This window comes from Cynara cardunculus, unplaced genomic scaffold (genome assembly GCF_001531365.2).
Source record: "Cynara cardunculus var. scolymus isolate 2C unplaced genomic scaffold, CcrdV1 Un_Scaffold_4048, whole genome shotgun sequence".
Lineage (NCBI taxonomy): Eukaryota > Viridiplantae > Streptophyta > Magnoliopsida > Asterales > Asteraceae > Cynara > Cynara cardunculus.
Genome location: NW_020201732.1, coordinates 4679 through 21892, shown reverse-complemented (window position 1 = coordinate 21892; position 17214 = coordinate 4679). Strand labels below are relative to the sequence as shown.

At 35.4% G+C, this 17214-nt stretch overlaps 2 protein-coding genes across 6 annotated transcripts; one reads left to right on the top strand and one right to left on the bottom strand.

Moving 5' to 3' along the window:
- The first annotated feature begins 2696 nt into the window (after nucleotides 1-2696).
- On the top strand, nucleotides 2697-7944 carry LOC112503885 (hypersensitive-induced response protein 4). The gene is made up of 5 exons (XM_025107862.1): nucleotides 2697-3039; nucleotides 3341-3461; nucleotides 3541-3632; nucleotides 3805-3901; nucleotides 7380-7944. Exons 1-5 carry the CDS (start codon nucleotides 2845-2847, stop codon nucleotides 7757-7759), a joined length of 885 nt encoding a protein of 294 aa, XP_024963630.1. The 5' UTR covers nucleotides 2697-2844; the 3' UTR covers nucleotides 7760-7944.
- A 580-nt stretch (nucleotides 7945-8524) lies between these two features.
- LOC112503883 (RNA-binding protein 28-like) lies at nucleotides 8525-16813 on the bottom strand. Of its 5 annotated transcripts, none has more exons than XM_025107860.1 (13): nucleotides 16490-16812; nucleotides 16099-16387; nucleotides 14403-15034; nucleotides 14192-14281; nucleotides 13814-14044; nucleotides 12389-12598; nucleotides 10941-11156; nucleotides 10439-10859; nucleotides 10177-10361; nucleotides 9800-10095; nucleotides 9668-9714; nucleotides 9264-9313; nucleotides 8525-8768 (listed from the first exon to the last, which is right to left on the bottom strand). In XM_025107860.1, the coding sequence occupies exons 1-13, from the start codon at nucleotides 16640-16642 to the stop codon at nucleotides 8706-8708; spliced, it is 2883 nt and encodes a 960-aa protein (XP_024963628.1). In that variant the 5' UTR covers nucleotides 16643-16812; the 3' UTR covers nucleotides 8525-8705. The 5 variants fall into 5 exon arrangements, with proteins under 5 accessions (XP_024963628.1, XP_024963629.1, XP_024963625.1 ...); XM_025107861.1 differs by having other exon boundaries at nucleotides 16099-16374; XM_025107857.1 differs by having other exon boundaries at nucleotides 16099-16813.
- Between the last annotated feature and the right edge of the window lie 401 nt (nucleotides 16814-17214).

Genomic DNA, 17214 nt, shown 5'->3' with positions numbered 1-17214 from the left:
AATAAAAAAAAAATCTTTAAAAATTTCCGACGAAATTTAATTTTTATTTAAAAAAAATTAAATTATATCGGAAATCCATCGGAAATTTTAAACCTTATATATATATATATATATATATATATATATCTTGTTAGGAAAAAAAAATTTCTTTAAAAATTTCCGACGGAATTTAATTTTTATTTAAAAAAAATAAATTCTGTCGGACATTTTAAACCGTTATATATATCTTGTTTGGAAAAAAATTAAAAAAAATTCTTTTAAAATTTCCGATGGTTTTCCGACGGAATTTAATTTTTATTTAAAAAAATTAAATTCCGTCGATATATTTGTTAGAAAAAAAATAAAAAACATTTTTTCTTTTGAAATTTTCGACGGAATTTAATTTTTTTTAAATAAAAATTAAATTCCTTCGGAAATGTTAAAAAAATGTTTTAATTTTAATTTTTTCCAAGTTTAAGTTATTACAAACTTTTTTATTAAATATTACCAACGGAATAGTCGTATGTTCAGTTACATTTAATAGATCTATTGGCTTTATTCGGTTCAATTTGACTTTTATATGTATTATTGGGTTTTATTGGATTTGGTGGTATTTAATGGATCTTAGTGCATTTTTTTCGGTTCAAATAGGCTTTAATAGAGCTATTAGGTTTTCTTCGGTTCAATTTGACATTAACGGGTACTAATTGGGCCTTATATGGTTCAAACTGGGTTTTAATGAATCCATTGGGTTTTAATAGATCTATTGAGTCTGATTTCGTTCAATTGGGCTTTAACGGGTACTATTAAGCTTTATTCGGTTCAATTGGGCTTTAATGGATCTTAGTGGACTTTAACATGTACTATTTGGTTCAACTAGACTTTAATGGAGCTAATAGGTCTTATTTGGTTCAATTGGGCATTAACGGATATTATTGGGCTTTAACGGGTATTATTGGGTTTTATTCGGTTCAACTGGGTTTTAAAGGGTATTACTAGTCTTTAATAGATCTACTAGGCTTTAATGGAGCTATTGGGTCTTATTCAGTTAAATTGGGTATTAACGGGTTCAATTAGGATTTAACGGGTACTACTAGGCTTTATTCATTTCAATTGCGCATTAACGGGTACTATTGGGCTCTATTTGGTTCAATTGAGCTTTAACGAGTATTATTGTGTTTTATTCGGTTCAATTGGACTTTAAAGGGTACTACTAGGCTTTAATAGATTGTAGTGTACTTTAATGGATTATTGGACTTTAACGGATACTATTTGGTCTTTAATGGATCTATTGGGTTTTCATTCATCTTAGTGCACTTAAATAAAGCTATTGGGCCTTATTCGAGTGGATCGCCTAATGTAGATAGTGAGGTGTATACATTTTTATCCTTTGATGTTTATTTATTTCATTTATACTTCTTATTAGAAATTTTAACGTTTTATTGTATTTGTATTTAATTAACAACTTACAGTCCCAAATTCAAGAAATGCGCACTCGAGATGAGATCCAACAAAAGGATGTTGAGGAACTTTTTCGTCGAGAAGAGATTCGAAACAGGGAAGATGAGATCCGGAAGAAAGAGCATGCAGACATGATGGATATGATGAAGAGGTTTACACAATCTCAACAGTTTCCGCAGACCCCGCCGCAATAGATTTGATATAGTGTATATATGAACTAGCGTCATCAATCGAATTTATATATGTATATTATTTCGTCCGGATAATCATATTAGGTATTTATGACATATTTGTGTATTGTATATTTGTATTTAATGACAAGATTTTTATAGTTTAGGATTTTATATTTTGGTTTTTTGGTTTTTTTGGTTTTCTTCCTGTACCAGCTAAATTTCCGACGGATTTCTGGCGAAAAATCCGTAGGTAAATAATTAGATATAAGTTTTATTTAAAAAATTTCTGGCGGATTTTCCGAGTAATGGACAACATATTATAAAATTGCATGACGGATTTCCGACGGATTTTTTCGTCGGAAAATACAAATCCATCGGAAAATGCATTTAGCGGCGGGAGTTTTTCCGACGGCAAAATTTTCCGACGGATTTCCGACGGATTTTGCTGTCGGAAAAACTAGATTTTTTAGTAGTGAAATCGTCCCGTATTTGCCGACGAAATCAAATGACGATATGTCTCCTAGGATACAACAATGTATACATACCTTCGTCAATCGCGGCACCGATATGTGAAGTTCTTCGAACTCGATTATGTGCCACTCTCCTTTCACAATAGGACAGCAACCAAAAACAGAATGCAACAATACAGAGAAGAGAATGACAAGTACAAAAATTGGTGGGAAAAAACACACCTAATTAAGAAGGAAAATATAATATAAATAGATGCCGAAACAATTAAGAAAGTAACCGACACAAAAACTGTCAAACAAAAGAAAAATGTCAGCCAACCAAAACTAAAATAATTCCATTTAAACTAAAATATCGAACACCAAGCGCCACTTAGGCTACGTTTGTAAATTGATATTGAGGGAAAATCAATTAAACGTTTTCATACATGAGGGGCTATTTCTGTAAATTGTTATTAGTGAGGGACAATTAAACGTTTTCATATATATGAGGGGCTATTTCTGTAAATTGTTATTAGTGAGGGACAATTAAACGTTTTCATACATGAGGGGCTATTTCTGTAAAATAATATTGTCGACGACTACTTCGCGGGCGCCTGCGGCCGTTTCAGAGTCTACGTTGACGTCGATATCTTCACATAACAAACAAACCATGTCCAAGATGAGATCTTTTACAGAGAGAAAGTGATTCAGTTATTACGTATATATATACACAGAGAGAGAGAGAGAGAGAAGAAAGAGGAAATCAGAGATTGCAGCAGGTGATGGGGAACGCATCGTGTTTTTTGGTGGGTTGCATAGACCAAGCAAGCGTAGGGGTTGTTGAGAAATGGGGTCGGTTCGAGAAATTGGCTGAGCCAGGTCTCAATTTCTTCAATCCTTGCGCCGGTCAGTATCTCGCCGGTGTTCTATCCACCAGGATCAACTCTCTCGACGTCAAAATCGAGACCAAAACCAAGGTTCTGTTTCCCGTTCATTGTAACTTGTATGATCTGTCAAATTTCTTTCTCATGTGATTATGATGCCTATTGATTGTTGAATTTCTGCTATATGTTTAAACCCTTGGTAATCACAGGATCTGCGATTCATATATCATGTAACTGTCATACGAATTGTTCGGTTGTATATTGTGATTTGATTGATAAGAAGCTAGGGTTCGTGTTTATCCACGTGTGAAATGGACCAAATAGCAGTAAGCTAGGGCCTTTGATTTAGTTAAACTCTATCAGGATCCTCATGTTTATTCTCATGTTTCTGCAGGACAACGTATTTGTTCAAATAGTTTCTTCAATTCAGTACCGAGTAATAAAGCAAAATGCTGATGATGCATACTATGAGTTACAGAACCCTGAGGAACAAATTCAAGCCTATGTTTTCGATGGTGATTTTTTTGACATTACTTCTATCACATAACTCTTTGATTTCTGTTTCTACGTCATAAACCGGTAGTTTTCTTTCAGTTGTACGAGCTCAGGTTCCAAGAATGACTTTAGATCAGCTCTTTGAGCAGAAGGATGAAGTTGCAAAATCTGTATTGGAGGAACTTGAAAAGGTGAGTTGATCTCTTGTGTCTTGTTTATATGAAAGCTCATCATATGATATGACATAAGGCTGATTAGATTACATGTTCATGGTCAAAAACCATATTGAAGTGCAGTGTTGCACTAATAATTCAAGGTTACCCTATTCTAAGTTTGAATGATCTTTTGGCTGTGCTGTATCAGGTGATGCGAGAATATGGCTACAGCATAGAACACATACTGATGGTGGACATAATACCTGATCCCTCAGTTCGTAGAGCAATGAATGAGATAAATGCAGGTATGCCGTTTAACATGGTGCTTGCTTTTACTATGTACTATCATATTATATCTCGACTTATTGACTGTATACTTTAGAGCAGTTAATATTGCATGTTAGGATATTAGTTGTTAAGTAGTAAATCACGAGGGAAACAACGCCTCTATCCTTTGGGGTAGAGGAAAGGTTTGCGCACACATTACTACTCCAGTTCACTTGGTTCGTTTTGGTTTAATTTACTCTTGGCTGCAGAGGATCTTAATGTTTGACCTGCCTAATTTATGCATCTGACTTCTGCATGTTAGTTACTGTAACACCCCACATCAACATGTATTACTCCATTTAGGTCCCATAGTACAAGAAATTAATGTACAAAATACACAATCCAAAAATTCCAAAATACAAATTCTTGTACTACATAACATATATCTTCAAAACTATATTCATCCATAAACTGATCTTTCATATAATTATGCACATTGGAAAATAATTACATTTTCCCCTTCCACTTACTATCAAGTGACTCAGCTGTTCTTGCAATATTATTTGAAAGACAAACTGAGGGTTAGACCTGGACGTCTAGTGAGATCCCTTTTTCCTTGTAATTGCAGGGTGAAGATCACCAAATCTTTATTTAAAATCAACTTTTCATATAAACAGAAATATAATCTCATAGTTTACAACGACTGGCACCCTTCTGGCTCTAAAGACCAGATTTGACTTGAGCAAAGTTCATTATTAAACATTAGGGCCAGAGCCCCTCTGGTTCCATTTTGTGCCCCGGCCCTTGATCAGATAAAGCTGCCCGCCCTATGACCCACTTTTCCATTGACCAGAGCCCCTCTGGTTCCATTGACCAGAGCTCTTCTCTCAAACTCAAGTTTACACTTGTATATAAAAGGATGTTTCTCTAGTTTAACGACCAGAACAAAGTCATGCTCATAGAAAGGATGCAATTTTCCAAGTATAAAGAAAAGTATAATTTGAAATCCTCTACATGACCAGAGCCTCTGGTCCTACTAACCTGAACCTCTGGTTCAAATGCAAAGACAAACCAGAGTTCCTCTCGCTCGTCTTGCTTTGCCAAAGAAATTCCATGTAAATAGTTTCTAAGTTTGAATAAGAGAAAGAAGTTTTATAAACAATTTCAAATGCAACTTTTATGACATAGAGCCTCTATATAATACATGGGTCTAGATAAAGGTTTGAAATTAAAGACTTTTATCATAGTCAGAGATCTTTTGATTTTCCCTAAAGACCAACCCAAAATTCCTCTTTAACAGATCACAGAACAACCAGAGCTCCTATGGTTCCATTGACCAGAGCTCCTCGGGTTCCATTCAAGGAATAACCAAAGCCTCTATGGTTCCACATAACTCTTTTCCAAACACTTTTAATCAAAAGCACGGTTATCCAAAACCTCTAGCCATAAGCCAATTTTCCCCTTCTTAATAACATCATTACCATCATTTCCAATAAGAGCAATATTCCTGAATCTTCAAATAAAAAAGAAATAAGGACTCAGAACCATTGCAATCTTAAGGGGATATAATAGTAAGAGCTATAATAATAATACACACAAATGCCACCCTTATATCCGAAGGTACACATCTCCTTGATATGTCACCCTTATATCCGAAGGTACACCTCTCCTTGATATGCCACCCTTATCTCTTGGTACACCTCTCCTTGATATGCCACCCTTATTTCTTCATCAAAATCTACAGATTATTTCCAATCAGAACAAGCCGAAGTCACAACCGTCCTGAAGGAACATCATCTATAGTTTTAACCAATAATGGTTTCAAAACAGTTTTATATCAGAACTTTGAAACTCAAGAACCAATAGTTTTTTAATCCACTTTCCGAACTCAAAACCCTTTATTCCTTAAAATAGAATATTATTTCAAGTTCTCAACTATTTTGAAAGAAGCATATACTTCTTTATATTACAAAAACAGTTTCAAAACCCAGATTCATAAAGCTCAAATCAATTGCTAAAACAGTTTCCTTTCTTCAACAAAATCATCTACCGAAATCCATATACTTCAAATATCAACATATAAGAATTTTGAATAACAAAACTCACCTTGTATGCACAGATTTGCAGATAAATCAAACAACAATTTCTTCTAATACCCACAGATTCTTCAAATCACTTTTATGCAGGTTTCTCTCTCTAGAACACACTTTCACCGCACATTCTCTTCTTTTTTTCAAGAAGGTAAGTGAGATAGAATTAATCTTATCCCCTTATATATTTTATATAAACCAAGGCGGTGCAAAAGGTTTTATATTATAAAATTCTCAAAGGCGGTGGAGGAATAAATATATTAAACCTCTCTTAAGAATATGCACACACTTTATAATAATATTTGCATAATCTTTAATTTATGCACATACCTCTAATGCCACAAATCATGTATACCAATCATGCATACATACGGCATTTATCAATACCTCATACATTCACATAAGCATATTTTCACATAATCAAATAATAATCATATAAGATTTACCCCAAGTGTTGCTGCCATAAAATTTGGTCATCACAGTTACCGACTAGTTATATGAATGTATTTATACAATGTATAAGACTGCAAACATTGCATGGTATTACGTGTAGTCGTGTACAATTAAATCCAAGTAAAATATTTGTGGTTATTTAATGTAACAATTTAACCAATAAACGAGTCATGCTCACGTCATTAGGGTAGCCAATGTTACAATTTGTTGTATTTTTATCATATATGTAAGTAAATACGAAGCTATTGTTTGTATTGTAAGACAAAGCAATGTTGTTATTAATATGTATGAATTTAACAATTTAAATCTTTAAATTTGGGTCTTTTTTGCTTTTCGAATAACAACATTACTCGATTATAGTAAATGTTATTCAAATTATGAAATATTCTAAGTTTATTACCAGATGATGACACTGAATGTTAACAATCGTCTAATTTAAGAGCAACCCACTTTATGTGCCATTTGTGTTTCACATATGAACGAGTGGTTCACCACTTTTCTGGCAATCTGTCTCTTTTCACACACACTTTTTGCAAGCTGGGGGGGGGGGGGGGGGGGGGGGGGGGTCTTCAGGGAAATAGTTGCTTACTCTTTGTGGGTAGAGGACATTTCTGTGTATATCCCCTGTGTATTTGTACGTAGGACAGGACAAAAACTTGTTGTCCCATGTTTAATGCAACATTAAGGTTTGTGGGACAGGATATGGCTTGCATTAAGTCCCACCAAAATAGGTGGAACAAAAATGACGAGATAAGATTGACAAATTACTAAACCATCCATGTCAAATTAAAAGCCAAATCTTGTACAATTTCTCCTTGTCTTCACCCGCCTACCTCGTCTGGGTACCTAAAGCATCCTAGAGGAGATACCCCACCTCTGGATGGGATCTATTGGGTTCATCTGGTGTGGGTATATGAATCTAGTGGTAAGTAACTGCAGTTTAAGGAGGATATTATTTTGTGTGTGTTAACAGCACAAAGGCTTCAGCTTGCTAGTGTGTACAAGGGAGAAGCTGATAAGATCCTTCAAGTTAAGAAAGCAGAAGCGGAGGCTGAAGCCAAGTACTTGGGAGGAGTTGGTGTTGCAAGGCAGAGGCAGGCAATTACAGATGGGTTGAGAGAGAACATCTTAAACTTCTCCCATAAAGTGGAAGGTGCAACAGCAAAAGACGTGATGGATCTGATCTTGATCACACAGTACTTCGACACCATTAAAGACCTTGGAAACTCATCGAAGAATACAACCGTGTTCATACCCCATGGGCCTGGCCATATTAGAGACATCGGCGATCAGATTCGAAATGGTATGATGGAGGGGAAAGCAGGCACCTCTTTCAATGTTGATGACAACTGAGTATTATCGATTGGACCTTCTTCCTCTTGTCATAAATTTCAAATAAAGAACACTAGTTCTAATGTTGCCTTCATTTCCAAATGTTTCAGTTGTTGGTTGATATACGTGATAGAAAAGGCTGTAGGTATATGGAACTTGGAATTTTGCTGTTACTAGTGTGGTAAATATATGCATACTTTTTACTTGTTTGCGCTCCTCAATGATCCATGTCTGTGTATCCATGACACCACAAGGGTAGTATCTGATTGGTTTGAGTTTGGCTCCAAAGGTCAAAAGTGCCTGGAGGTCACAGGTTCAAATCCAAGAAGGAACAAAAGAAGGAACAAAAATCTCCTTGTGGCCACAGAGATTCAAATGCGGCGACTCCGGGCTACTTACAAAGTAGGTGGTCACCCTAGGATTAGTCGCTCGCATAACGAGTTGGATATCCAGGTTAATAAAAAAAACTTGTAATCATTTGCAGCTTCTCTAGTATGTTGAAAAAAGGAAATTTATCTGAATCTTGATGTCCAAAAATTGTTGAAAAAGGAAGTTATTTTTTGGTAATCCAGTACTGTTCAAAATATTTATTTCGATGCATGGGTGAAAGTGAAATAGACATTAGGGTTTTAATTTGACATGAGTAATTTAGTAGTTTAAAAATCTATTCATCACTCCAATTTTTGTTTTGTTGTCTGAGTCTAATGTCACACCAAACGTGGGACATGATGTCATGTCCCAAATCCATCATCAATACTGAGTTTACCTTTGGAAGTGAGCTAATAATCTATTAACATCTACATAATAGCTTTAACAAGATTTTGAATGTGATCATTTTACCTTACATTTGACAGTAATTTCTGTTTCCAGAACATGCAATGTATATTATTATACCAACAAAAAGAATGACGCCTCCTCATGGAACAATCAAAAACATCGGAGATGTCTTCATCTGGCCGCTCAGTAGTTAGTAGTATGCCCGCTGCTGACTACTACTACCGTAACCTCCGCTGTAACTTGTGCCACCACCCTGCACCATCATAACCACTTGCTTATTGTTGCTACCAACTTTTATTAGGATTTAAACACACTCATTATTCAAGTGTATAGACAAACATTGCTATTATCCTATTGCATCTTTTTATAAGAACAAAACACAACAATCTTGTTTCTTCTCTATGTGATAAGATTAGACTTCAAATAGAAAGATAAATAAAGCCACAAAAAACCTTGGAATAGAAGCTTTCAGGTTCCATTCGTTTATACCACTATTCTCCCTCATTTTCACTTCTCCGAACAAAAACCTTCAATCACAATTTCATTTATTTTTACAATTTCACCGATATGGCGAAAGCAAATTTTTGTCTTGATGGCCAGTGTCATCTTTGTTCGACAATTAATTATTTCAAGTTTTTTGTGCAATATACTACTTACATATTCAGTGCTAATAAGCGTCTCTGAGTGAGTGGTGTGTGTATGAATGTGTGTGTGTGAGAGAGAGAGAGAGAGAGAGAGAGAGAGAGACCTGGTAGTAGCTTGTGTGATTTCCAAGTTGAGAAGCTGGAAGAGATGGACCTAAAAGTTGAATAAAGCATTTTACTAATACATTAACATGCTCTCAAAACAATTTTAATTAAAATACTACTAAGATTACTGTAATCCCTTCTATTTTTTCATATCATTTGTTTCTCTTGGATTATTTCAATAATGTGAACTCATCGTCGACATTGATTAAAAGTTCAATTTACAAAAAGAAAAAATATCATCACTGGATGACCACATTATTGAAGTGAACATCTTAACAGGATTATCATTTAAAGAAGCTGGAGACAATAGACCATCTACTGGTCAAACCTCTTCATACTCTCCTCCAAATGTCATTTTCCGCTTCCTTCCATCCAAACACATATAGAGCAAGTAAAGAATTACCTCCAACATAAGCAACGCCGGTACATCTACCATCATGTCGAACAGCTCTATACAAGTCGCAAAATATGTTGATCAAAAATAGAGTAAGGTAAAGCTAAGACTTTGATTGCAAATGGAAGTATCAATGTGAACCTTGCAAACCGAGAGTCATAAGGATCATGAGCAATCTGTACAATTGCAGATGGACGATAACCTCTGTAAGGTTGAACCTCAGGTCCAACAGCAGTCTCGATGTAACCCTTATGATGAGATTGGGTCGTAGCCAGACGATCTAAATATCTTGAATGAAGTTGACTCTGACTTCCAGCAGCAGGTTCGAGGTACACAGTCTGATGTTGGCGAAGGGTTTGAGCTACAGGCTGAACATATCTTGAATACGATAGATTTTGCTTAGCAGAAGCAGGTTCGATGTATCCAGCATGTGGTTCCTAGAATAATCCTCAATTATCAAACAATGAAGAAGATGATGATATTTAAAAATTAAATAAATAAAAAACCACCCATCGTACCATCTCCATGTGGAATCTTGTAGACATTGAATCGAGACCTAGATGATAAGCATGAGATGCAGCATGTTTTGGTGTGTATGGATCGATATATCTGGGGGAGTTTCTGTAGTCATCACGCCCTTTTCTAAGATGAGTGTCACTTGTTGGGTTCCTGGAATTATCTCTTTCCCTTCCATGCATATTTCCTAAATATTCAATGTAAATGGATCAAATATCGACCCCGGAACAAGAGAGAGGGAGAGAACATAAAAGGTACAAATACCTTTCTGTTTCTTGAAGGGTTTTTTGTTATGAGTGTTTCTGTTACCTCCATCTTCATGGCCTTCATAATTCGAGAACTTCTTTCTTTTGTGACTTCCTGCTTTGGAGGCAATTTTACTATTTTGACCATCATTGCCAACCTTTAGTTTTTTCGGAGTGCCCTTGTCACCACCATGTCTCAAGCCAGGAGGAGCCTTCAAGTTCTGCTCAGAGGATGCTTTTCTTTTTCTTTTAGCCTGTTGAGAGTTTAAATCGCCTTTCATCTTCAACAATTCAGCTTCTTTAGAACTTTCACCGTCTTTTTTCAATGGGGACAGTTTACTTTGCTTCTCAACATTGATTTTGCCACCAGAATTCTGCTTTCTGGGTAATTCTTTTTGTTGAGAATTTGCAATGCTGGCTTTAATCTGAGTAAAAGAACGCTTCTCAGAGAAATATTACATTATTAATGGGGAGAGAAAAGAGGTAGACATAAAAACACCTCGTCTCAACTAAGCATTTACCTTAAGTTTGGAGGAATCTTTTCTATTTCTTTTAGCTTGCCTGGAGTTCAAAACACCTTTCGTCTTTGATGATTTAATTTCTGAAGTTCCTTTAGAAATTCCATCCTCATTAATCAATACAGATGCTTGAATTTGCTTCTCAACTTTGAATCCCCCACGACAAACCAGCTTCTGAAGTTGACTATTATGTGGAGGCTTGGCGATGCTCGCTTTAATCTGAGACGAGAAATAATAATCAGAGTGATGTTTCATCGAGATAACTACCAGATATATATACATATACATATATATACAAGAAGTATACCCATGCAATACAGCTCAATACATCTCTATTTTGTCTCTCCCATTTTATTTTTTGAACCTGTGTGGTTTTCGGAGCCTGCCAGAGCCTTTGGTTGGTTATCAGTTTAATGGAGTATTTTGCCTTATTAGTAGTGCTCAACGCTTATCTCGTATTTAAACATGTTTATTAGTTGGTTATGAGTTAGTTTTATAAAGTTCAAATGTAATAGTAAGTTGTATTATGTAATAAAATAAGTTGTAAACATTGTATACTGTAATAAAAATATTGCATGTGAATGTACTCATGATTGAATATTTTTAAAGCTGGGGTATCAAATGAAAGAGAATAAAGTAGCCCTTTTTTGATAGGATTTGTTTAATCAAACAATTAATTATATTTAAGATAATATATATATTTTTTAAATTGAGATAAATCATTAGGTTTCTAACACTTGATCGGTTCACATAGAAAGGGTAATATGATTTTGTACGCATTATTGATTTTTAAATAAAGTTTACACTTGTATTCTTGAAAAACTAAGAGTTTCTAAGAGGAAAAACCTAAATGCTTTATAACACACTATAGATTTTTAAATTGAGATAAATCTATGGGTTTCCAAAATTTGATCCGTTATTATGGAAAGGGTAATATGAGTTCCAAAACCCCTTCAAGCTTCCATTCTTATTGTTTACAGAAATAGGTAAAATAGGAATATTATAAAAATTGAAAGATTTTGTATGCATTATTGATTTACACATAAAGTCATATAACTTGTATTCTTGAAAAAATTAAGAGTTCTTTTAAGAGATAAAATCTAAATGCTTTATAATATAGTATATATAGAGAGAGTTGGGTTAAAATGAGAAACCACAAATATGTAGAGAACCGGAAAACCAACCATTCCTTATCAATAACTTTGAATAATGAAAATTATTCATGATGAAAATACATGATATTAATGATAAAAATGCATTAAATTATAAATAATGAAAATGCATGATATTCGTTATTATTCAATGTTATTCATCCCAAATAGTTGATTCCCCGAGTTCTCAACATATATATATATATATATATATATATAGTGAGAGAGAGAGAGAGAGTGTGTGTGTGTGTTCGGTCTTTTATAATTTCACGGGGTGGGGTGAGGGTGGAACATACATACCTTGAGTTCACTAACACCAACTTTATTGATCCCCTCCACACAAGCTAGAGCACTTTCATGAGATGTAAAAGTGACAAACCCAAAATCTTTTTTAATCCGTGTGCCGAGGCATAACTTAACTCTATCAATCTCACCGTACTTTTCACAAATCTCCTTCAGCTTCTTTTCATTCCAAGCTTTAGTGAGTCCTTCCACATATACCTGTTTGACCTGGAACAGGACAAGACAGTCATTAATCATTTGAGGTTGGAAACACTCAAACAAGTAATTTTAAGCAGTATTAGCGGTTGGTATTGCACTAGAGTTGGAAAATACATATCTGAACATCTCAAACTATTAAATGCCAAAGATGGCACGGCATTCCACGTAACTTAGTCATAAAGACAAGAACCTATTGACCCATCCAATCTTTTATCTTTCATATTGTCATATGTATCAATAGGGTAATGTTATATCAAAAGAAGGCTTCACAAAAGCTCAGTGGCACCGCTACACACACTTGTGCAACTCGGGTACATTCTGCTCATGATGTCTCTAGATGCCATCTGGCTGATCAAAATCTACAACTGACCTAAAAAATTTGTGAATTGACCAAAACTAGAAACTTAAGTTCTCCATGTAACTGTCTTTTTTATGAAATGAAGTGATACCGAGGGCATCCAATTTGAATCAGATCATGTTCAAATACAATATGAGAGGACTTATAGACGTTGTTACCCCCAAAGTAAGAGCACATTTGGTGTCTGGTGATAGACAAAAAGTTGAGATGCCTTGCACTAGTAATTATTTTCCATCAATGTGCCAAGATCAATAGGTGAGCCAACACAATATCCAGTTAAGCCCATGAACAGCGATGCTGACGGCAATTCAAGATAGACAAACATAAAGGAAAGAGGGTGCTGTCCTTTCAAGATATGCAAACAAAGAGGAAAGAGGATGCAGACAGCACCACAAAAACTAAAGTGGTATGTGACAAACAATCAATGAATCATCCGTCATTAACTGTAGAAATATTAAGTATCCTTAGAGATACTTGGTATCCATAAAGATACTCAATATCCTTAAAGATACTCGATATCAATGTAAAATAGGAATGGGAGATTATGGGTAATATCTCCTTGTAATTAGCTGTTGTGAATATCTTAGGAATCCTTTCCTTTTCTTCTCATATTCTTTGTGTATATATAGCCTTCGTACCTCCCTCTTTTGAGACAAGTGAAATAAAAAAGAATTCCACATTAACCAATACTAATAATAATATAAAAATAAATTTTTGTATAAGGTTGATCTAATCTCATGCCATGACAAGGGTACAATAACTCGGAATCATATGTTAATAGGCAGCAATATACATTTACCAGGATTTATTGCTCCATCTATTCTACATAAGATTGAGAGTTAATTAGCTAAGTTGGATTATCTTACCTGTGACAAATCTTCATCCAAAGGAGCTTGTGCAAAAGCAACCTTAGCACTTATATCACGCCCAAAAATAGCATCTGGCTTTCGGAGTCGTTGAAATGCTGCTACTGCATCAGCATGTGCGCTGAACTCCAAGAAAGCAAAGCCCTTAATTTTCCCTTCAATCCTGGGATCTTCTGGTAAACGGATCACCTTAATATGTTCGATTCCATAGTGTTTCAGTTGTTGTAACACCTTGAAGAAGAAAATGGTAACATGGATTAGGTGGCACTTTTAAACCAATGGCATGCCACCAACTTTAAGGATGGTTGATACCGTCAACAAATATACTGAAACGATAAAAAACATATATGAAGACGGAAAATTAATATACAAACTTACTTCCTCTCTGTTCCATGTTTTGCAAATATTTCCCAAATAGAGTGTATCATTGTTCTGGCTTGCGGATATCATTACATGCTTGCCCCTCACCTGGGCATGGGAAAAACAAATTGTGTTGCTGACTAATTAGATGACAGGATATAACTTAAAACAAGCTGACTTGTCAATTTCACCTTCTGTCGGTTTGAAAAACTACATATGCAGCTCATACCTCAACTCCATCTTTCAACTCAGAAAGGGCACGCTTCGCTTGATCGACAGACGCAAACCGGATGAATGCAAACCCTTTGCTCTTATTTGTGGTTGAATTCCTCACTATTCTAGTGGATTCCAGCTCCCCAAACTGTTGGAAGGCATTAACCAGATCTTCTTCAACTGTATCCTTGTTTAGTTTTCCAACATAGATTTCTATGTTCTTTTCTTTCTTATTATCGAGGGGATCCTGAACAGATATGGAAGGATTTTCATCACCTTCATTGTCTGTATCATCTCCCTCACTATCATCATCACTTTCCTCATCATCCCCATTCCCCTTGGAATCGTCTTCAACTATTAGAGCAGTGTTATTCTCACAAGGTGCTTTGGTGCTAACAGCTTGAACAGATTCTTGAGTGGAGAACATTTCTGCAGTACACTTTCCATCCCCATTGCCACCATCATCCATAACTAGAGCAGCATCATTCTTACAAGATGATTTGCTGATGTTAGATTCTTGAGATGAGATGAGTTTTGCAATTTTTTCTCCTTCCTCAACACCATCCCCTTTGACAACTAGAGAAGTGTTATTGTCATTAAGTATTTTGAACTCACCAACTTTGACAGCACCTGTCTCTTCTTGAGCAACTGCAATATCGTAGCAACAATTTATTGTCAGCTGGTATTATCAATCAGCATGCCCACAAATATTGCAAATGCAAAATGCAAAGGAATGTTAAATGACAAGTCAAAGGTGGCATGTTCTAACAAGATTCCATGAGTTCATGCATGTCTTGCAGAGAAACTATCACAAAAATTATGTTTAAATCTCCTATACAGTATACAGTGCAACATATTAAGTTCATTGCAAGTGCATGGTATGGCAGATGATAACAAATCAACAAGCAAGATACAGTATTACAAATACTCCTTAGTTGATGGTTGTGAACTTGTGTATCCCTTAGCACTTGTTGAGAAAAGCTTTAAAGTAGCAAATGAGACCCTGGTCTCAACTTGTGCTGAATCCCAAATTCAACCAAGAGTGAATCCTCATATCATGGTCGGGTTTTTCTCTCTTGACATTATATTTTTCTATCTTTGGGGAGTAACATATTTGAAGTTCCCATGTCTTCACTTATGTGAGATTAATTTGTTGAGATTTGAAACAAATGTCAAAGTTTCAAAAAGGGGTAGAAAGATTTTAACCTAATTTTTAAGAGAATGAAGCAGGGGAGTGGGGAGAGACACTATGAACTGAATGATGACTAACTAATTTACTTGCATCATGCTCTTTGGCATTTCATACGGTGTACTCACTCATTTCATACTTCATGAGCAAATGTCCTCTTGTCAAACCAGAAACAATTTATTTCTCATGCGGAAGATTCAGGTTGAAGAAAAGGATGGTGGCTGGCTTAACCCTAACTTGTAAGCATGAAGAAGATGATATTGCATCAGAGAATTTGAGCCACCACCGTTTGTTTAGCATAGAAAGAACAAAGATCATGCATTTTTAAATGAAATTCGAAACAATAATATTATCAACTGTTACATCTTTCAAATCCCAAACATATTGAGCTTAATATGCAATTATGTTAGGTTGATGCCTAAATTAATCTAACGAATTCTTATCAAGAGTATTACCTCATTACATCTTCAAGAGCCGTTAACTTATAAATCAAAATTTAAATTCAAGGTCAGAAACTTGTTACCTGCAACCGTCTCCTCTCTTGCTTCTTGTTTCTCTTCATCCACGGTCTCCAACTGTGAACCATAGATGCAAACGACTGTATCCTCGACCTTAACCACTCCTGCTTCTTGTTTCTCTTCATTCATATTCTCACTTCCTTGCCGTAAATCCTCTTTCTGATCGTCTATGCAAACGATTCCATTGTCAACATCCTCGCTTTCCAGCCATGAATCTTCGTTAATCTTATCGCTGCCCACGTCAGGTCCACCAACCTCAATATTCGCTTCACTCACATCACCTACTTCACAATTCTCCAAAACCACTTCCTCCTTAATTACCGATTTGGAAGAAACGGCAACACCTTTAGTTGAATCAACGTTAATATCAGCAGGATTAGGATTGGATACTTGTACCTGACCTAATAACTCAGTATCTGTCTCCTCGAGTTTCAATCCATCTCCTGTTTCAACTTGTGATGTCGGTAATTCATGATCAACAAGGGTAACTGTGGTTGCTGATGATGATGACGATTTCTTGCGCCTGGCCGACATCCTCTTAGGAGCCATGCCTGATTGATATTATCCTTTTCGTACGTGCAATAGATTGTTCGATAGGAGTAGGGTTAGGGTTCTTGAATGAAAGAGCGATCGATGGAGAGATGAAAACAGAAAACGAAGAGCCGGAAACCGCCACGAGGAAGCAGATTGGCAATCGGCCCTAACACATTATCCAACTTCAAATTCAAAGAAAATGGAATGTTATTTTTATATTAATCTTATTCATACAGTTGTTCCGAAGAATGTAAAATCTGAATAAGTTTAAGCAATAAAACAATGTCCAATTTTTATATATTCAATTATAGTAAATTTAATACCATAGTTAGGAAAAAAGTTGAAAAGAAATTAATCAATGTTATACGTTTACTCGGACAAGTGTTTATCGATAAAATTTTACACTATCATTTATTTACCAAATAAGATTTTAGTCCACCAAAACAGTATTGTATACAACAATTTACCGTATAAAAATCTTGTTCTTTGTCATATTCATCCGGTAATGTAGTGACTTGTTAAACGCTTACTCTCGATTAATCGTTTGGTATACGAACCCTTATTCTCAAACCCATCCAATAACAATT